Source organism: Elephas maximus, chromosome 3 (assembly GCF_024166365.1).
Source record: "Elephas maximus indicus isolate mEleMax1 chromosome 3, mEleMax1 primary haplotype, whole genome shotgun sequence".
Lineage (NCBI taxonomy): Eukaryota > Metazoa > Chordata > Mammalia > Proboscidea > Elephantidae > Elephas > Elephas maximus.
Genome location: NC_064821.1, coordinates 82,430,984 through 82,452,907, shown reverse-complemented (window position 1 = coordinate 82,452,907; position 21,924 = coordinate 82,430,984). Strand labels below are relative to the sequence as shown.

Sequence of the window (21,924 nt, the reverse complement as noted above, 5' to 3'; positions counted from 1 at the left end):
TTAATACCCATTGAAAAAGGGGACAGCCACACCCCATTATTGTTGTTGGTTGGCCATCAAGTCAATTCCAACTCATAGTGACGCTATAGGACAGAGTCACCTTTACCAAAGCCGACTGCCACATCTTTCTCCCAGAGTGGCTGGTAGATTTGAACTGCCAAACTTTAGGTTAGCAGCTGAGCTGCTTAACCAGTGTCCCACTAAGGCGCCTTGTCATACCCCATTAGGTCCTAGAATTGTCTCAAGCTGGAACGAAGGTGGGACTGGGCACCTCCCAAATACTTCGGTGAGTGCTGCATGCTTCCCCCTTGTGGCCAGTTGGCAGAAGTGAGAGGCACGGAGGCCAGCCAGGTGGTCGGCTCCTAATCCCCTGGGCCTCTAGTCTTCTGCATCCTACACATACAGCCTCAGGTTATCCCAACCACCAGCTGTGCCCAGACCAGACTCAATTGCTGTATTTATTTCACACAAATTCAGGGCTGGGCCAGTGGGTTTGGGGAGTGCAGAGCAAAAGAAAAACAGTTCACATCTAATAATCCTGTTGCCAGAGAGCAAGGCCATGTTCTTTCTTTCACTCCCTCCCCTTCCTTTCCACCCCTCTCCCCTGCCCCCCATCGCCGTTGCTCTAAGAGCAAATGTGCATGCCCAGGGGCCAGATCATCAGTGTTTTGGTTTCAATACCACCCATAATTCAGAGTGACCTTGGGCAAGTTACTGCACTTTGCTGGGCCTCCAGTGACTCCATCTGTAACGCAGGGATCACGATCTGCTTCCTGTCTCCTCTGCAGGGTCACTGTGAAGATCATCAGGAGGACGGATGCTGTAAACCTAAGAAAAGTGTCTGAAGAGTGCTCCGGATGTAAAGGGATCGTGCTGGGTATTAGATAGGGGCTCTCTCAGCTAGACCAAAGTGTTTGCTTACACCCAAATGGGCCCTGACGGCGGGGCAATTTAAAGGGAACGTGCTCAGCAGGGCAGATGCTTGCCAATCACAACTGATCTGAAACATCTCCGAAATAAGAATGGAAGTCTACAGAAAAACCAGGAACCATTGACTGGCCTGAAATTCCAAAACACTTGGCATTTCAGGAATGGGTTGAAGACCAGCAAGAGGGCACTGACCTCCACATGGGGGTTAGCCAGAAGGAAAGCTTCTTTCTTTTCTCTGTCAGAGGCCACGACCCCTCTTGCCCTCTCTCCCTTGCATTTTCTTCATGTGGGGCTGGGCCCAGGGCTATTGGTGGATACTTGCTGATTGCGTGATGTCTAAGACATGTTTGGGTACCCAAAACCCAAAGCAAACCCACTCCCATCGATTCCAACTCAGTGGCAACCGTGCCACAAGGGATCCCTAAGTGTTTGTGTACAGGACAGTGGAAAAGCCAGACGACCCCCTCCAGGGAAAAGTCCAGAGCTAGAATGAAGATACCTGGATGCCAGAGGGGGAGCAGCACTGAACTTGGAAGTTAAAAGCATGTGGGGGCTGCCCCTGATTCACTGTTATGGGGACAGTCCTGCTGGCATCTCCTGGTGATAGCACCACCTGTTTTACCTACCCCGATGACACTAGCAGGTTGCCATGTACCCAAAACCTTAAAACCAGGAAAATCTTTGCCTTTGCTAAAGAATGCTGTTTTTCTTCCTTTTATAGTATGAATTCCTGATCTGGTCTCTTTTTGCTTTGGCAGCCAGGAAGCTCACGGTCAAATGTGAAACCTAATTCCAACAACTACATAGGTCTTTACAGCCAACGTATTTCGTTTCCTATGATCCTCATTTTCTATTCCGTTATATTTTTCCTAATTCTAGTCATATTTTATTATTTCATTATGTATGTTTTCATTGTAAACCACCTCATTTTTTCTTGTGGAATGAAGTCTGCTAAACTTCAGTAAATGAATTAAAATGAAAGAGATGATATAGATGTCAAAGTACTTTATAAACTACCAACATCTAGGCGATCCGGTCCCCCTCACCCCCAAAAATAACCTGGAGAGCAAAGGGCAGAGGGCAGTAGTGTTCTCTGCATCTTTACTAAGTAATTCTTGAAACGCAATTCATGTCCCGCCATCATGGTTTACAGTGGGAGGATACTTGGTAAGGGCGTCTTAAGAACATCAGGATCCGACAAGAAATCATCTAATGTAAGCCTCTTCCCCACTCCGGCCGCACCCTTGAAAAGGCCCAGAGAGAAGGGAGTTGCCCCAGGTTCTACAGTATATTATACTAGAGAAGGAATTAATACCTACTTTACCTGGACCCAGAAACCCTGGTGGTGCAGCAGTTAAGAGCTACAGCCGAAAGGTCAGCAGTTTGAATCCACCACTGCTTCTTGGAAACCCTACAGGGCAGTTCTCCCGTCCTATAGTGTCACTTTGAGTCGGAATTGACTCATTGGCAATGGGTTTTTCTGGGTTTATTCTAATAGTAAGGATGACACAGTGGAGATAAGAAAGATGGCTCATCACTAGCCTCCACAGCCAACGGACTGGTAGAATGCTCTTTCTACTCTTCCTGTTTCATCAACGGCAGCAGACACTGGCTGTAGAACCCTTCTGACCTGCTGGCTGACAAAGGGCTTGGGCTGCCCTCCAGGGCACAGCCATGCCAATGGGAATGGCCACAGCAGGCAGCTGCGAGTACCAGCCTGTGCCCGGCACACGTGGGAGGCAGGAGGTGGAGGGAGAGGGAAGGAGGAAGTGGTTACCTGGGTCCTTTTTTTGTAGGCAGGAGCTAGCTTCTCCATGAGAGGTGCCGTTTTGACCATCAAACAAGCCAGGATACAGCTGAGTCTGTCACATGTGTGTGGTCATCCAGTAAAAAGGCAGGAAGGCGCCTCTGAGTAGCAAGTGGATTCTGACGAGGCTCATTTTTACAATCAGCCGAAGATCTCAGTTTGAATCAGACATGCAGCTTAAGTTCTCAGTGCTGGACACCCTCTCCTCACCAAGGTCCCCCTTCTTTGTGGCCACCCAACCTGAAGGCAGGCAAACCATTCTAAGCCTTTCCCAAGCAAAGTGGCCCCATGAATTCTCTCAGACACAGAAACCCAGACTCTACATTATCTAAAATGAGATTTATTGCATTTCATGCAGTTTGAAGTCCATGCAGCAAAGGAGACTAGCACAATTTCTAAATGCATTTTTAAAAAAAAAAAAAAAAGGGTCGGGAGAGAAACGGGCAAATGCACATAGTTCTAATCTCCTTGGGTCCCGGGAGAGAAGGGTTTGAGAATGAAACCATCCACTCTCCGTGGGGAATGAGCTCATCTTCTAAACTGAAGGAATGTGTTCACGGCCTCTGGACGCAAACAGCGCTCTGAGGCAAGAGCAGGGGGGTGAGGAGAGGACCACTAGTGAAAAAGCAGCTATACAAATTCACCTAATTTAATGAGGGTGAAACAAGGTGGCAAATCCTGGGGACAGCAGTTGTTCCAAGGGTCAGGAGACGGTAACGTATACCCCTGGGGAGATTCGCTCCTAAAGGGAAGTGCCGATGAGAACCAAAAAAATAAAATCAAAAGAAGGGAGATTTCTTCAACCACTCTTCAAGAAAATGCCATAAATATGTTATTTAATATTTTCATTTCATAGCACAGGACACACAGCTCAACATGTTGAAATATTGATTCCTTGGGGGAAAATATGGAAAACAAAGGAAATAAAAAATATTGCATCTTTCTGTTGGAGAATTTCAGCCTCCAGGCGTGGGGCGTAGTGCACCAGTGTCCTAGCCTGCAGGAGGCGCTGAGGTCCGCCGGGTCCTCTGGGGAGGGAGGCTGTGCCCATTGCCCGGGGCTGTATGGCAAAAATTGTGTTGGGTGTCCTTGGCCTTGCCAGCTCAGGCCCTCAGTCGCCGGTCACCTGGGGGGCCTGCCCATCGGAGGGCTGGTTGGCTGACTGGATGAACATGGGCTGGGCGAGGTCCTGGCCCGCAGGCATGGTGACTTGCTGGATCTGGTAGAGCTGCTGCGAGGGGTGGAGAGGAGAGAGTGAGGTCACCCCTGGGAGAGGGGCATGCAGCTCCCTATGGGCCTCAAGTTGATTGGGGGCCCCAGATACCTCAACCACCACCCACTGCAAGGCATCAGAGGGAGGAGGGGGTGTGGAGCTCTGCTGGGGCTGGGAGCAGCAGACACAGGAGGCACCAGGCTGGTGTGAGGGTGTGTGTGTGGTGGGCAGGGAGGAGGTGCAGGGAGTTGAATTTCCTGTGGCTTTCACTTCTCTGGGCTCTGCCTCTCCCGTTAGCTCAGAGCCTGGAGCTTGCTGCACGCTGTTCCTCTGTGACAAACACAAGCAATTTGAACCACTGTACTAGCAGCTTGGAAGTCAGCATTTCCCCAACTCTTGGTAATCCTCACTGGCAGGGGCAGTAGGATTACCCCCTCTGCTCCTTTCCTCAGAATATCTGGCTCAGGCTGAGGCTAAGCTGAACCTACATTTCCTACATGGGCCCTGCTGAGGAGGTGATCTGGGGCTATAAACACTTACTATAGCCAAGACCCATGAGGAATGGAGAAGATGCTCACATGGCCACTTAGGAAGGCTACGGCCAACTGGCCCCTTGGTTACTCAGATGCCTCCAAAAGAAACCAAAAGTCTCCAAAAGTCAAAAGCCCCACAGGAGCCCTGGCCACAGGAGGCTGGCACCTGGTGCTGGCAGAAGTCAGAGGGGGTTCTGGTAGTGGCTCCTCTCCCTTCTGGGCAGCAGAGAGCGTAAGCTTGAGCCCGTCATCCTGTCATGGCCCCAGGGTCTCTGGGACCTTAGCATGAGGAGAAAGGGGGAGGGTAAAGGGGAGATCTCTTCCTTGTGTGGGTTTAGAATTACTGAATTCTAGGCACAGAGGGAGTTCCAGAGGTCACATGTCCCTGCATTTCAACCAATCCATGCTATTAAGAAGCGGCATGGCTTAGATGAAAAAACAGCCCTAGAGAGGGAAACAGGACACCTTCATTCTAGTCCTGGCTCTGCAACGAACAGATGAGTGAGCGTGGGCAAGGCATGCCCATCTCTGGGGATCAGTTTACTCATTTGTAAAATGGGGATTTGGGCTATGTAATGCCTAAGGTTATTTTCAGCTCCCACGAGTTTATAAATCTAAAGGATAGGCAACGTGCTTTAAAGACTGTACTTGTTTTAACAGTTTCTGTCCATTCATTGCTCCTAAAGGACAGAACAGTTGTCCTAACCATCCAAATCCAGATACCACCCCTCCCACAATGCCTTCCCCTCTACCCTGCCCAGGCTGGGTGCCCTACCTGTCCATCTGTGAACTGGCTGAACTGTTGCTGTCCTTGCTGGACCTCTGTCTGTGTGATCTGTAGGAATCAAGATGACAGAGTAGGCATGTCAGCTGCAAGCCTGGTCTACCCGCCCATCAGCCTACCACCCAAAGCTATACAAGGTGTCAAATGAGACAATGCATATCAAGTGCCCAGAATGAGGCCTGGGACACAACACGTACTTGATGAGTACCATATTTTTATGCAAATAACATGCGCCTTCTACATTTGTTTGCCAGCTGCACCCTCCTCTCCCACCAGCACCCCCACTCAAGGTATTTTCAGAAGCACTCTATGCTAACTTTATCTGCATAAACATGTAAAAAAAAAAAAAGGGCATACCAGCCCTTACAAAAACACCTTGCAAGGTGGGGGAGGGCTCGGCTGGTAAACAAACATAGAAGGCACACGTTATTTGCATAAAAATATGGTAGTAGGAAAGCAAGGGTCCCTCCCCATCCCCAGCACTGAGGACAACCCAAAGAGTTGGCACCACATAGGCATACAGAGGTCTCTGGAGGACATAATACACAACTTCCACACCCATCTCTTAATGTCTACCTACTCCCCTACCCATCTACCCAACTCACCCCCTAGGACTTCCTGGGGCTGGAGGCTCAAGTGAAACAGAAAACCTAGCTCCTAGGTGCAACCTGACATGGTTTAGGCAGGAGCCCTAAAGGCCCGTCTTTCAGTCATTGAAGGCAGACTGCAAATATTGGGCAAAGTGGTCCCGTTCATTCTTGGAAGGTGGGCTCCAAACCAAACCCCTATCACCCAGATTATCTGACTGGAGTATGGAACACCCTGGCAAGCAGGTGGCCTCGGCCCTGGCAGCCCTGGTGGCAAACCTATGAAGTACTTTTTCCGAGACACCACGTGCAGCCCTCTGGGCTAAGGGAGGGGAGGAGGATAGGGGCCCTGGAGCAAGGGGAGAGGCAGGGGGTGAACTGAAGATGTTTACCACACACACTCACAAGCTCTGTGTGGGATTTTATTTAAATGGTTTTTAAAATAAATCTGATACACAGAGCTGCAGCATACAACCACAACTGCTGCGGATGGCTCGGTGGACGGGAAAGAGGACTGGGGCGTGTGAGTGTCTATCCATGGAACACGTGACCAGCAATGCCCTCTGTGTGCCATGTCCTGGAATCATCACAGCCAACCTGCAAGGTAAGGACTGTCCTCTCGAGCGTCCTCACAATGGCCAAAAAACAACCCGTCAGGCCTGCCCATAAGGCTACGAGAAGCAAGAAAAGGGAAGGGTGTGCAAGGGCTTCATGAAGTTTCTTTACTATTGTTCCTTGTTTTTAGCCTTTCTCTTTCCACTAGTGTACAAGATGCCAAGGCTGGAGCTAAGTTTTGTCTTTATATTGCTGGTACAAAGTAAGCATTCAAGAAATGTCTGCAGAATAAATTAATGAGCCTGAGACAAACAGAAAATACTCCTCACAGATAAGGTTAACGCCCTGTGGTTATCAGGACTGCCCTTTGCATCAGCTGAGAAGAAAGTCTTGCTTACCTTTAAATTCTGTTTATGATGATTCTTTTTCAGTATTCATTCAACAGATTTCTGTTGCCAGCTTGTTACAATTACAACCTGTTCTTATGGAGACGTTGCCTGCCCTCAGGTGCCTTCTTCCTGCTTCTCCCTCTCCTCTCTGTACACCCAACTCTCCTCACTTTTTGGCTTTATTTTCTGCTCCCAAAACTGACCTCCAGAGAACCAAGGACCTTTCCTTTCTCATTTCTTCCCACATCCATGCCATAAAAGGTTTTTAGATCCCAGGGAAAAGTCTTACAAGGCAAAAAAAAGGGGGAGGGGGTACACAAGGGTATGCCTGGTCTTGTGATCCGAATCACTGGTCAGCCCCAAGGAAATTATGGAAAAGCCCAAGTCCTCAGGCAAGCCAGGGAGTGGGTTTGAAAAGGACTTTTTAATGGTTCCAGAGGCTATATGAAGCTCAGGAGCCTTGCTTTTGGCGCATTCCTCACATTTTCCCAAATGAGTTCTTTGGAGACATGCTCTACAAACTCAGCTCTGTCACCACTGTCAATAGATACATCACCAGAAATGCAACTGGGCCAGACAGGTCCCGCTCTTAAACGATCGCTGCTTTTTTTGGGTCTGAGGCAAAAGAATCCATTAACCATGCCACCCCTTGACCAGCATCCCCCAACCCCTGCAAATGATGCCCACACCCACTGCCCCCTCAAGCCCGGGAGATAGCCCTCAGCATCTGTGACTCACAGCCTTGGCTATCTTAGGGCATGAGAGATGAGAGGGCCAATTACTCTGATTAGGGATGCGCAACGAGGAAGTGGGTAAAATCTAAGCTTTCCAAAGCACACAGGAGGTGCCAGGACACAACTATCCAGGTTTAAAGATGGAAACGTGGCCTGACGACTAGGCAGCCTGTCAAAATGCTTCATATAGTCGAACAGGCACACATATCAGACTTTCTTCAAGTATCCCAAGGTTTCCCCTGCCTTGCATTTCTTTGCCCCTTAAGAACAGGATAAGAGACACATTTTGAATCCAATTCCCCAATTAGCACCACCTGTCTCTTGGGGTACTGAGCAGACGTGAGGGATGCAGAAGTAGCCCTTGCTGAAGCCTGAGGTGGTGAGAGAGCTGTGGGCTGAGTACCCTTTGCTAGATAGAAGCCAGCTCCTGCTGGTCTCCAACTCAAGCCCTGCATCTCCGGGGCACATACCTGTTGGGCATTGGTGGCAAGTGTCTGGATCTGTCCCTGCACGACCTGGGTGCCTGATACAGGCTGGGCTAAGCGAATATACTGCAGCTGGCCGGCATTCAGCTGTACCTGGGGGCACGGGGCAGAGACAGACCACAGGAGACTGAGTACAACTTCAAAGAGGCAAAGTTTCCATGGCCAGAAATGTTAGGTGCCCCCCACCACCCAAGCCCTCCGAAGAAGCCCATCCTGAAAAAATGTCTTTTTAATCACAACATCCCACCCCACAAGGCACGCAATCCAAAAGGGAATATGTCGCCTGGATGGACCACGGAACAAATCCTCAGAGGATCTTGTCACCTACATGAGAACAAACACCAAGGATGCATCCTCCTCATTTGCTGGCTCTTAGCTTTTTGATCACAACTCATCTTAGGGATTTATGCCAAAGACTGACGTTCTCGGAATGCCTGCACCTTAAGTGCAGGCCTCTTTTCTCTCCATCTCCATACTTCCCCACCCCATTTCCAGGGCTGATTGATCCAATTCTATGTAGAGCTCCAGTGTTCACCAGGAGCCCAAAGCAGCCAGCCATCTCCCTGTCCACCCTCGTACTGCCCACTGGCAGGCAGCCTATCCTAGAGGAAAAGGCTGGCCTGCTTTACTAGAGCTATCCCCAGGGGCCGGGACCAACGGGGTCTATGGGACTTTTAGAATCCTTGGTGTTCAGCACTAACTAGCTTCTAGCCAAACACCTCCCAAGAGGCAGCTGAATCAATAGGCCTTTCACAGAAAACCCCATCACGGGAAACCAAAGCAACAAAAATGCCCTTAGAGTCCCTCACGCTTACGATTAAGTCTCAGATAATACAATAATATCACACGCTGCATTTAATTGTGCGCTAAAAGCCTTAACTCAGGCTCTTAACGCTCCAGTGTACCACGAAAGTATCAGTGCTCCCAGCCTAGGGATGAGGAGAGGCCCAGGTGGTTATAATGGGAGAAGAACTGTGGCCAGCACAGGAGGGTTGCGGACGCCCACACCCAGAACTGGGGGTGAAAGAGGCTCCGGGAGCATGGGCAGATCTGGTCTGTCTGCCTGCCCAGCCTGCCTTTGTTGGAGGGGGAGTCTTGAGGCTCACAGGCTAGGTCCTGCCTCTTTGCCACGGAGCAAAATTCCCCCTTGCCTTCAAGAGCAAACTTCATGGCAATGAATTTTACTTTCCAGAGGAAAATGCTGATGGGGTGCAGCTGCACACAAACTGCTTCTGTGGGGCGTCCAGCCTCAAAGAGGATTTGAGCCACCAAGAAAAGACTAGCTCTGAAGTTCTTCGTAGACAATTGCAGAATTGTCAGTTTGAGGCAAGATGGGAAGGCGGGGCAGGAACAAAACCTAAATCTGTTAAGAATCTGGTTCAGAGGAGATAGGGCAAGAGTACTGTGACCCATAGTCATTTCTTTCCTGAGAATATGCCAAGAGGAGCTGCTGACAGGTTGTGACGCCAAGTCTAAATTCCTCACCTAAATCCCATAATGTGGCTTCCAGGCAACAAAGTTACATTTCTTGTGGGGATGAAGGCAGCTGGGCATAGGCCTGGGAAACCTCATCTGCTTCAGTGAAGGTGGCTGGTTCCAGGAGTCAGCAGAACTCCACCCAAGGATCACTGGATGAAAGACCGAAGGCTGGCCCCAGGGGTGGGGTTAGCCACAGGGCTCTTAAATTTTCTAGCTGGGAAGAGAAGCTCTTTGCAGAAAGCCATATGTGACTGAGAAACTGTGAGTAAAATGATTCCAAGCCATTCTTAGATAGACTCAAGAGTCTCTTATTTTAGGCTCAGGTTAAGATGCTCTGCTCCTCAGTCCTCTCCCATAAGGCTAGGTCTGGGAAGCGTCACAGCATTCTCCCGTTAATTACAGAGTAAATAACCCACTCCTCGGGCTTTCAAAAAGGAAGCAAAGCTTCCTTCCTGCAGGTCATCACCATCATGAGCACTCTGATGAGCTGCCTGAAGAGCCCAGCAACGTGGACCCCTGCAGAAGGTGTCCGAGACCAGTGATGACCAGGTCATGCATTCTGCAGCAAAGTTTTCTGGACCAAAGCTCTGTGCATCGGAGGGTTCAAACACTTGTGTTAAAGTCCCTGCAACATGGGAAAGCTTGTCTGGCATCCATGAGCTTGTCTTGGTGCCTTCATGTGCAAAAATAAGAACCATGGAAGAGAGAGAGAGATGTTTGGTGGCTGAAGCAACAAGGCAAGGTGGGGTGAGAGAGAGGAAGAGAGTAAGCGCCTTCCCTTGGTCTATTATATGTTAACTTACTAAACAGAACAGCTCCTAAAACATGGCTAAGGATGCTTTTCAAGCTTTTTTCAAACAGGAAGTGGTAAACCAAGTCCAAGTGAGTTTCTATACCTGCCTGCACTTTACTTACAAAGGGAAGAGGGGCAGGGACAGGAAGGAAATCAGGACAGCCCATGTCCCTCACTTGCCACATTTTTTGGTGGCAAAGTGACCAATGTACAGGCTGCAAGCATTAAGACAAGGACATTTTTACAAAAGAACAGATACAAGTAAAAAAAGCCAACAAATCTAAGAAATGAAATCCCTCCAGGCGCACAGGAAGTAGGAGTCCACAGTGAAGGAATGGATAAGTTAAACGAAAGCCAAAAATACTCTTTACTGCAGGCTCCACTGGGAAGTGACTCATGAATATGCAACAAGTGTATTTATGGCCTTCCCTATACACCTCCCTCTTACTCTCCACTCATCAAAAATCAGGACTGCCTCGCAGGACCTTTGGGCCTTGGCATGAGCTAGTGGCTGCTCTGTGTAGGCGGGGTGAGGGGAGATTGAGAGCAACTGCCCCATAGTGGTGAACCTGGATTAAACGGAAGCAGGGGGTAAATGCAGTGAAGCAAGTTGCAGTGTGAGGGTAATGGGGATACAGGCTGGGAGGGAGCGAGGGTAGGAAAAGGGAAGAAAACCCCGCGTGCATGCGGCCTTCCAGCATGTCCTGTCCCAGGGCTGGCAAGGGCGCGGCGAGCCCTCAGGGCCAGGCTTACCGGGACCTGCTGGATCTCTCCTGTGCTGGTGATGATCTGCTGCATCACCTGCATGGTCTGCCCACTGCCGCTGCCCTGCGCCTGCGGGGTCTGGGCCTGTGGCTGCGCCTGGACAATCTGCACCTGCTGGCCTTCGCCAACCTGCATCGTCACCGGTGTGGTCTGGAAGGGAGAGTCATGAAAAGGCTGACTGAGCTCAGAGCTGGTAGGATAACCAGGGGGTTAACAGTGAGCAGTTAACTGGGAACAAATCCCCTCCTGTTAATGCCTGAGCACATCTCAGCACTTACTAATAACAATACTTAACCTCCATAGTCCTTCAGGCTTACAACATTGCTAGAATTCTTCTTCAAAATCAAAGATGGGAAAGCAAAACAGATTTTCAGGCTTAGAGTACAGAATATTTGCCTAGGCCTCAAATAGAAAATCTCTATGCCTTAAATGCTACAACTTTTCACAAACCCCTCAATGATGGTAAGGCTTACATGGTGCAAAAAGAATCAAAAGCAGCCATGTTAGTTTGCTTGAGAAATGGTCAAAGTCAACTCTGGAGAAGGTGAGTCTAGAAACAAAACTAAATAAAAAGTGGGGTCGATATGAATTTACTACTACAGTGAGGGGTCTGGGCTTCTTCCTTTGGAATGCAAGACACTGGAAGGAAAACAAACCACCTGGTGCATGCCCGAGGCTGGCCTGGTGTACCCACGCTGGCTTTCACTCCTATTCAAGTGGCAGAGAGGCTCCTGCCCACGCCAGCCAGATGGCTGCTCTGCACCACAGAAGCTTCCCACAGGAGAGGCAGACACTGTTAGGACACTGGACTATCTGGTCTCTTAAGTGAGGCCATTTAACAGAATTTAATAAAGCAAGACCTTTAGCTTTGTAGAAAACAGGAACCTCAGCTTTAAGGAATTTCAGCCTAACATGTATGACTTGGCAGATTTTATGCCTCTCGGACAGAGCAGTGGTTTCTGGTCCTATGAAACTTGCTCCCCTGAGAGATAGCCAAGACTCCAACTGTAAAAGGGTCAGTCATTCCTTCAAATCTCAACACTTCAGCCCTACATGTGACCTTTACAGACTACCTAGAGCTGGGAGCCCAGCCTCACTGACCCTCTAGTGGTGGTTTGGAGAAGAGGGATGCTTTAAAACTACATCTGTACTCCCAACCCTCCGATCTGGACATCACCTCTCCCCACTCTGAATTATGAATCACCTTAATAAGAAGACTCTGGGGGGTCTCCAAAGACCCACAGGCTTCACTCAATGTTGCTATTCTGATGTTCTTATATTCTGGTTGCACAGATCTACTAGACATTAAAACTATGCACCTAAAATTACAAGAGAAGGGAACGTGTTCTGGGAACTACTGATTAGGATTCAAGGGATTAGTAGGTAAAGAGAAATTACTAAGAACTGGAGGAGGCTGGGGAAGAAACACAACAGAAATATCTAAGTAAAAGTATTTGCAGTGGGCTAGGGCAACAAGAAACATCTCTCATTCTCATACTAGTGATTTCAATTCAGCTCATTCCCCAAACCTCCAGGAATAAAAGTTTCCAATTTTATGACAGAAAATACAGAATTCATTTTGTAAAACAGGCTTTCTTACCAACTTTGATTTAATCTGTGTTCTGTCCTGCAAAGAATACCTGCACTTAACTTGAAGGGACCAATTCACCATCCTCACAAACCTTATCAGCTCTAAGCTGAGCAGGTCTGGTTGGCAAAGAACAGTATGGATGGAATTCTCGCTGACTTAAAAAAAACAAAAAACACATGCTGCCAACTCATCACTGTATTATATCAACCAATTTTCCCAGAGGATTTCCAAGGTATTTCTAAATCATTTTAGGAAAATGAGGGCCCGTGTTAGCATGGCAGCTGTCAGATCACGTTACAGTGTGCCCTACTGTCAGGGCACAGCAGTCACAGGCTTCTTAGGATGATCAGCCAATCAGAGTTAGCCCTTGGCAGGTAAAGCTCCCACCACTGTAGAGGCAACACAGGAGTCAAAGAAGGTCCCTTAGGCATCACAGTGCAGTGAACGCCTTGAGGCAGGGACTAGGCTGGGATCATTTTTTGAAGCCCTCCTGCCTAGCACAATATCTGGCCTAGAGCAAGTATTCAATAAATCTTTGTTATATGGATAAATGAGCAAATAAATCCTTAAATCATAATTAATATTTAAATCCACCCCCGTCGTCTTCCTGGATTTTTTTTCTTCTAGGCAAACTCAGCTCCTTTCCCAGCACACATAAGGCTGCCCAGGATGGTCCCCGCCTCCCATCTCAGCATGGCCTAGATGTTCCCCATGGGGACTGCACTTGCCCACCACTCCCTGTGCTGTTCTTTACCTCCAAGCCTTCGACCATGCTGTGTCTTCTACAGGGGATGCCCTCCTCCCCCTCTTTATGCGATTAACTTCCACTGTTCCCTCTCAGACTCATATTATTCCCTTCAGGAACCTTCCTTGACATCCTCTTCCATTACGTCTTTGTCAGGTAACCCTTGTAATGTGCTCCCATAATGCCCCATGCACGATTCTAACTTACATTTTTCATAGGATGGTATAATCTATGTCTCTCCCTACTAGAGACTGTGAGTTCCTTGAAAACAGGGACTGTTTTATTCATGCTAGAACTTTACCCAGAGATGATGTTCAGTATCTGTTTGATGAATAAATAAATTAACGACTGGCAGGGAGTTTGGACTCAGGACTCAGAGGACAGAGTTCTCCAAAGCCTCTCATGACCCTAGCAAACATGGATGTTACTCTCTCACAACCATACCACTGGGGAGAGAAAGAATCTTCTCTGATTACTATTTTAAAAAGAGCAGGGCACTTGACCTAAGTATGGGGTACACAGAAATGGTGGGGAGGAAGAGAGTGAAGCATGCTGACAGTGATGCCTGATCTCCCTCTTTAAGGGCACACGTTTCAATCCTGGAGTGGACACAGAGACAGCAGGCATAGAATCCACTTAAAATGCCTTCTACAGGGATTTCAGTACTCTTCAGGGGGGCATGTCAGATTTTTTCTCCTTCAAAAAATTGTGAGCTTATAATGATCCTGGAGAGCATCCTGTTCACAGTACTTCCCTCACTTGACTCGTGAAGAAACTGAGGACCAGAGAGGTGAGGGTGACAGTTCATCTCAGTGGCTGAGCCTAAGGAAAAGCCCAAGTTTCCAGACTTCAAATACAGGGCTCTGTAATGACTGGGCCGCCTCTGCCCTATTCCAGCTTTCTGTGCCCCAAACCTAAGCGCTGTCCTGCTGGACAGGCATCCGCAGCAGCTCACGGACCTGGCCCTGTTGAGGCTGCGCGATGATGATCTGCCCAGGCTGAATGGTGGTTGTGGAGCTGGTGGTCTGCTGGCCTTGCTGCTGCCCCTGGACTTGAACGGCGGTGGGCTGCTGAGCCAGCGTGAAGTAGTACTGGACAGGCTCAGCAGGAGTCACAGACTGGCGTACCTCCTCCTGCGGGGTGGAAGGAGAGGCAGGTAAGAGGAAAAGAACCGACTCAGCAGTCACCACAGTGAATTTCCACTCTTCCCCCCAACAGGCTTTGTGCAGTAGCCTGCTGAATGCTGAGCTCTCCACATTTGAAGCCAAGGGAAAGTGGAATTTGAAGAGACCAGTTGTGCTAAATCAAACTAAAAATAACAGATTCCATAGGCTTCACAGAACACACAGCCAATTTTCTGAAGTACAGAGTAATCACCCATTGCCTGATGAGCTGCAAATGGGCAAACAATTAACCGTAACTAAAAACCACGCACCAGCAGTGCTTGTCAGTAAGTGCCTTCAAGGCCTGTGATCTGAGAACAGCGCTAACTCCAAGCACTGAGAAGATACTACTCAAGTACCTTGTCTCTCAGGCCTGCTCCCAATCTCCCAAACAGGCAGTGCTCTCCTCATTTTGTTCCCTCCACCTCTTGAAGGACAAAATAGGGGAAAAGGAAACAGGTTTTCCTGGGTTGGAATTTCGGAATCAAGTGTAAGGATCAAGAGCACCGGCAGACAAGCGTCCAGCTTTTCAAAGCATGTCGAAAGTTCTGTGGTCATTGAAGGCCATGTCTACCCAGCGTCACATCTGGTTCTGGTTGTCCTTAGTTACAGACGTGCAACCCAGAGGCCTGATGGACAGCCCTCCGCTGGGGTGCTGCCTTGGCTGACTAGGGAGGTCATAATCTGTCCAATCTGCTGGGTGAAGACACTGTTCGTTCTTCAGCTGACGTTTTCCATGGCAGAAGGAGTAAACAACCCTCTCCCAGCCACCTTGAGCTCACAGCTGAGAGTGTAGGATGTTTACACACACTACAGCATGGTTACAGCCTGGACGGTCTGGGGCTGGCCAGGCCCTGTCCACTGACATAGAGATCGGCGTCTGCTCCGGAATGACCTGTGACACACGGTGCCTCTGCCAGAGGCAATAAAAACAACACACACACAGCGACTTGCACTAGCTAAGTAAAAATATTAGCTAGATTTCTTCACTTACTCTGGGCTAAGTTTGCCAGGGAGAACAATGCTTTCAGAAAAGAAAGACATTTCTTCAAGGTACAAAGATGCTGTGGGCTGCCTCAAACTGACATTTACAGAGTTGGTACTGACCCCAGCCCCTCCAGGGATTAGGCACCCTGATCTGTGCTTCCATAGTACCTGTATGTACTCTATTATACTTGTGTTGTACCTGTCTTCCCTGCTAAAACAGAAGACCTATGAGGGCAAAGCCTAGCTCTCTCTTGCTGCCTACTGTCCCTACCATGCCCCTTTAGATAGTCAGTAAGTACCTGCTGAATGATGAATGGATTTACACAGGCAGGCAGACTACTGAAGGCATAAAGTACTTATTTGAACCCAAGCTAGTTGTATGATAAATTCTCAACCCAACAGTTGTTACCAATAGCAATGAGTCCCTAAACTTTTCCTACCTCTAGGACTCTGCAGCCATAGAGTAGGGAGAAGCTGAGATCCCCTGCAGAACAGGGCTGGGCATTCTTTTGCTTGCCCTGTGACTGGGAAGCCCAGGACCCCAGCCTGAGACTGCTGATTGCTGGCATCTGACAAGTTTGGGTTCCCTGATGGCCATCCACGCTGCTTTGGCAGACACTTATAACATTCTGGGTTTCTAAGCAAGTGCTCAAACATGAACCACCTTTCTAGGTTAATGTATTCTGGTGCTTTCAGACCCAAGCAGTCTTAGCCTGAACACAATTATGCTGAGGCAGAGGAACATGGCGGTCCCCTGGTATTTTCACCTAGGTCTCAGTTTCCAGAACAACTTAACAGTGACAATGTCAACTCCTTCTCACCATTATAAATAATGGTCAGCCTGTCAGCTAGATCTTCGATGAGGCAGGGACAAAATACTGCTATCCTCTTTAGCCAAGACACAGAGGCTGACTGCTATTTTCAAAGCTGTTAAAATAAGTTCAGTGTATTTATTTTCCCACTGAAATTTCCCCTCCTATTTTATAGAAAACATCAATTACTAAGGCCTAGGTGTAACTCAGAAAAGCTCTTGGGTGATGAGAAGGGATAGAGGAGGGAGAGCCCCAGAGCCAACTTGTAGGAAGTCAGGGAGCACGGTACATTGGCATTCCCTAATCCTGACCTGTTACTGTTCTGTCTCCAGTTATCCCTGATTCCAGCTGATCTGGAAACAAACATGGTCATTCTGCCAGACAAAACCTAGCCCTTTGAATACCCCTTCCAGAAGCTATTTCCAGAAGCTGTGAGAGACAGTAAAGAGCTTCTCTGATGCTACCTATTATGTCCTCTTAGGCTGTTCATAAACTAAGTAGCACTCTGGGGCTGTAGCACAGTATCAAGTAGAGGTTTGTAATGTTAGGACAAGGCATAACTGTTCCAAATCACTGAAATGGAATGCGTGTCTGAGGTTCTTCTGTATCACAAAGACTCATTCTGCCAGTAGAGATTCAAGCTGGCAAGGGAATGATTATGCTTGGTTTAAAGAAATGGGTGAAGAGATAATGAGATTTCAATGGGCAGGAACTTTCAACTCATAGCTTTAGTGGGGTAGAACTCAGGCCTCAGCTACCTTCTGCTTTCACTCTTCACTTACTTCCCTGAAGAACAAGAGAAAGTCCCAAGCACGTTCTGAGAAATCAAGGGACTCAGACCCACATCTCAATATATTTCAGGCTAGCTCCTTTCCCTAGTATTCCTCATGGGACATCACCCCAAGTGCTAGAACAACTCGAGAATGACTGATCAATCCAGAGTGGGGCACCTGCCAAGCTTTAGCAGTGGCCTCCCTACCCAGAAGGCTTATTCTTGTCTCTTCAGAAGCTGAGGCTGACAAACAATACCAGAGAACGAGTAGCACCACATCCTAGGGCCATTGCTACGGTGTTGTGAAGCCAGCCCCACACTGGAAAAAAAAAAGTGCATTCGCTGCGGTAGCAAGAGTAAAATGCTGCCTCCTCCAGAAAGGCCGCATTTTGGAGAGTAGGCGCTTTTAAAGGACTTCGGGAGGTGCCAGCCAATTTGGAACTGGGGAAAACTTCATGTCTACAGAGGATTAAAAGTGCTATCTTGGAATTTCAGGCCAGCTTTCAGCAATCTCAACCTTTCAAAGGCCAGGCAGCAGCTGTCCTGAATAGGGTGCCAATCGACAGCTTGAACACCTACAAAGAACTGAACTCGGGCAACAAGGAGCTGTTTCAGCTAGACACAGTTTAAAAGGAGATGGAGCATAGCATTTCAAATCCTGCTAGGATGGGACAAGAGGCTGTCCGACACCCTGAGACAGCCAGAAGCACAGAGGACTCTGGAGAAGGGATAGAACGTGACCCTTCTCTCCAGGCCGTCTATTCAGCAGGCAGCCCAGAGAGAACAAGCAGGAGTTTGCACAGTGAGAGTGAGCAACACTTAATTCTGTTATAGAGCTCACCATCTTGCATTTAAAGGGGGTAGACACATGGAGGAAACATTCAAACACGGAGAGTCGGTGGGTGGTATCATTTGTTTTGAAGGAAGAAAAGTGGTCTAAGCTCTTGTTGTAGTGATTTCTCAGAGAAGAGTGAAGCCCCCAAGAGGAGGAACCAAGCCCACAGGCACAAACCTGAAACATCTCAAAGCCGATGCGCAGCCGGGGACGACCGTGGCAGCCTGCCGCTGTAAACATCCGACTGAAAGCTCCTCTGAACACCTTACAGCTTCCAGTCAAGGATGTTTACAGTAGCAAAGACTGCCCAGAAAAAACGGAGACGCAGTGAGGCACGCTCTGCTCTAGTAAGGAGGTGACAGAGGGCTTGCTAATTCAAGGGTCCCCGTGCAGGTTCAGGATTACAAATACCCTTTAGGATGCCTGCTTCTCCTATACTTTCTCTGACAGGACATTATTAATACAAGACAGATCGGGAGAAAGCTGTCACTGAAAGAGTGTTTCTAAGGATAATGTATTACGAAGTAATTCATTAAAAAACACTTAAAATTTTACTAACAAAATAAAACAAGCAGTACAAGGCACAGCTCTGCTCCTGCCAGATGCTGTCACTATTCCCCAAGTGTTTCCACTGAGTCCTGCACTGCAGTCCGCATGCCAAAAACAATGAACTGAACAGGAAAGAGGTCTATTACAATTGCAATTAAGAGCTATGAGCACCCAAGGTGCTGGAAAAAAACCATCAGTGTCACCTCTGGAGAGGGGCAGGCAGAAGAGAAGAAAAAAGAGACAAACTATTCTTCCTTGTCATTGCTTAGAAAGCTGTTTACGCAGTGGTTCTCAATTCTGGCTGCACATTAAAAAAAATCTGAGAAGTTTTGAAAGGTACTGATGCCTGGGTTCCACCCTCACAGATGCAGACACAGCTGGTGTGAGGTGGAGCCTGGGCACTGGTAGTTTTTAAAACCCAAGAGGTGATTCTCATGTGTAGTCAGGGCACTATATTGAGTAAGAGAAAGCCAAAGTCCATTCACCCCAAACACCACTGTGCACACAGAGAAGCTGTTTCTTGAAATTCTAAAACATGTAACTTGCTAGGAATGTTCTCCCATTCCAGATTAATGTCTCTGATAGACTTCCTAGGGTACCTTGAAGTGAACTTTACTTACTGTTTGTAAATAAAGTCTTTCGTTTAATTTTTTTCCCTCTAATTTTCATTTTATTCATTTCCACTGAAATACCACCTCAGAGGCACTGAGTTAAAAGTATCTATAATGAGTAACAGAAGGAGATGTTAAGGATGTTTGGTCTAGGGCAGGAGGAGCGAGTGGAATAGCTAATGGCTGGTGCTGAGAAGGAAAAGGAGCCCATTTGACACTGGTATGCAAGTGCTCTTCAGTCAGCAGGATGGCAATGCCTCCTTCCCAGCTCACCTGACGCTTTGGAGGTTTCAGTTCATCTCTTGGAACAATATCGATGAGAAAGTCAAACTGATCAAATTTTGTAATTGCCATGGCAATATCATTTCTCTGTAACAAAGAAAAGTAGAGTGAAAAACTAGCCTGGGGAGAAACTAGTTCACCTGGCTTTACACTCCCCAAGTTACAAGATAAGACTTCTAAACAAAACTAAATCCTCATGTTCGAGTCTATAGCTCAAATAAACACATCCAAACTCTTAAAGACTTCAAAGGATCCAACCTGGGAGGGCAGATATCGACAAAAAAGAAGAGATGCCTGTAGCTCGTGCTCTCTGAACAGGATATTCGAGCCTCTAGCCACTACTGCTTCCTTGATCCTACCTTAAGGTGCTTCCCACAATTGTTAAGTTATCATCCTCCAGGTTTCTGGTCATTTTGTGGCTCAGAAAAGTTAGGCTATCATTCAGCCTTATAAGCTCTTTGGGTCCTAAATAATATTTACTCTTTTTAGTTCACAAGTAATTGGAATTTATTTTGAATCTTAGCTAAAATCCGAATTCAGTAACTCTTTGTAACATTTTATAGTCACTGGATCTATACGTTAGTTCCCACAAGGCTATGGTTTTTATTTTAGAGTTAAAAACCTCAATTAAATCTATGGTTTAAATCTGGTATAATGTGATATGACTATCTGAAGCCTCAAGTTACTGGAACAGAGATGGGGTGGGTAGAGAACATAGGAGTCCAGCTGCCAGTGGCACTGAAACAGGCCTGTTCCAATGGGGTTCTTTCTCTCCACTTGTGACACTCTCTTTCTTTGAATAGTAAAATTAAGTTTTTTTTAAATTAAAAACCAACATACTATGCATACTTATGATCTGTGTTTTCACTCTATGAAACTTTTAAATCAAAAGAGAACAAGAGAAAATGCTGAACTCTAGTGAATATTGAACTATTTAGAGAAAAGTGTACAATTCTACTTTGAAGGGCATAAAAAATAGATGAGATAGGGAGCAGATAAATATGAGGATAAAACTAGTGAAATGTTAATGGCAGAATCTAAGCAGTGGCATACGGTGTTCACTGTAAAATTCAACTTGGCTTATGCTTGAAATCTTTCATAATAAAAGCCAACAGAAATCCTTAGCAACTTCTATGTACTACACCTTAAGAGAAGGTGACTCATGAGACAAAATAGGAGGGGATGGAAATTTTCTGTGATGGCCCCAAGCCATTGAAATGCAAAACTCCAATCCACCCTTCTTGCCAACCACCAGCTTGATAATAAACCCTTCAAACTGAAGCAGGGCACATCTTAAGGCTGCCAGGACTCTTTCTAAATGAGTAGGATATAGTGTCACATTCTTGATGACGTCACCTACTCAAATACAAGCTACCTGAATGGCTCATCTATGGATGGAATGGAGGGAGTGATAAAAAAAAGAAATAATAAACTTCAAAACATCTATCAAAATGTTCTACAATATTTTGAAAATGCAGATATGCTTGGTCTTTTAAAAATTTTTATTTTGCCTTTTTAAAATGTTCATCACTTTTTTTTGAGTTATTACTTACATACAGTAAAACCGAAAAATCTTAAACATGCAGCTCAATGAATTTTGATAATTGCAATGCACCAAGGCAGCTATCATCCAGATAAGAATATCAAAAGTTCCTTTCTAATCCTTCCCAGTCAATACACCCAAATCTGAGGCAACCAGGACTCTGATTTCTATCACCATAGACAGTGATAGTGGATGCAATCATACACTACACAATTTTCTTCTCTGGTTTATTTTGCTTAACATAGTATTTTTTGAAATTCATTCATGTTGTTGTGTGGGTCAATAAGTAACCTATTTTATGACCACACCAGAATTTGTTTATATATTCCCCTAATGATGAATACTTGGATTGTTTCCAGGTTTTGGCTATTATAAATAAGGTTGCCATGAACATTCTTACACAGAATGTCCATGTTTCTTTTACGTATATACCTAGGAGTGGAATGGTTGGGTCACAGAGTAGGGATATGTTTCATTTTATTAGAAAATGCCAAATAGTTCTCCAAAGTGATTGTACCACCTTCCATCCTGACCAGCAAAACATGAGTTTCAGTTGCTCCACTTCCTTGCTGACACTTGGTATTATCAGTCTCTTTTATTTTAGTCATTCTAGTGGGTGTAAATTGGTATCTCGCAGTGGTTTTAACTTGTATTTCCCAGATGACTAATGATACTGAGAACTTTTTCACACGTTTATTGGTTATCTGGACATCTTTGAAGGGCCTGTACAAGTGTTTTGCTCATTTTATTTTTTAATTTGCGTTGATCTTGAAGGTGGCTTTAACTGGACTTCTCTGGACCCACAGACTTTCTTTACTTCAAAGCAGCATAAAATAAGTTCACAATATCTAGCTGCACCAAAATGTCAACTCCCCCAAAGACAGGGATTTCTGTTTTGTGCACTGTCAAATCCCCAGAACCTAGAACAGTGTCTGGGACATCACAGGTGTTCAATAAATATTTGTAGAATAAATGAATAA

The 21,924-nt window shown here is 46.8% G+C and overlaps 1 protein-coding gene across 10 annotated transcripts in view; it reads right to left on the bottom strand.

Annotated features, from left to right (window-relative positions):
* Positions 1-3,076: 3,076 nt before the first annotated feature.
* NFYC (nuclear transcription factor Y subunit gamma) overlaps positions 3,077-21,924 on the bottom strand; it is a 76,613-nt gene continuing 57,765 nt past the window's right edge. For 8 of the 10 annotated variants that reach the window (XM_049878936.1, XM_049878930.1, XM_049878933.1 and 5 more), the window contains 6 exons: positions 19,393-19,488; positions 14,350-14,523; positions 11,043-11,204; positions 8,003-8,110; positions 5,259-5,318; positions 3,077-4,280 (listed from right to left, as the gene is read on the bottom strand). In XM_049878936.1, coding sequence (XP_049734893.1) covers positions 3,849-4,280; positions 5,259-5,318; positions 8,003-8,110; positions 11,043-11,204; positions 14,350-14,523; positions 19,393-19,488 — 1,032 coding nt within the window. In that variant the 3' untranslated portion in view covers positions 3,077-3,848. The remainder of the gene's footprint in view (positions 4,281-5,258; positions 5,319-8,002; positions 8,111-11,042; positions 11,205-14,349; positions 14,524-19,392; positions 19,489-21,924) is intronic. The other 2 variants (XM_049878939.1, XM_049878938.1) reach the window with 2 other exon arrangements.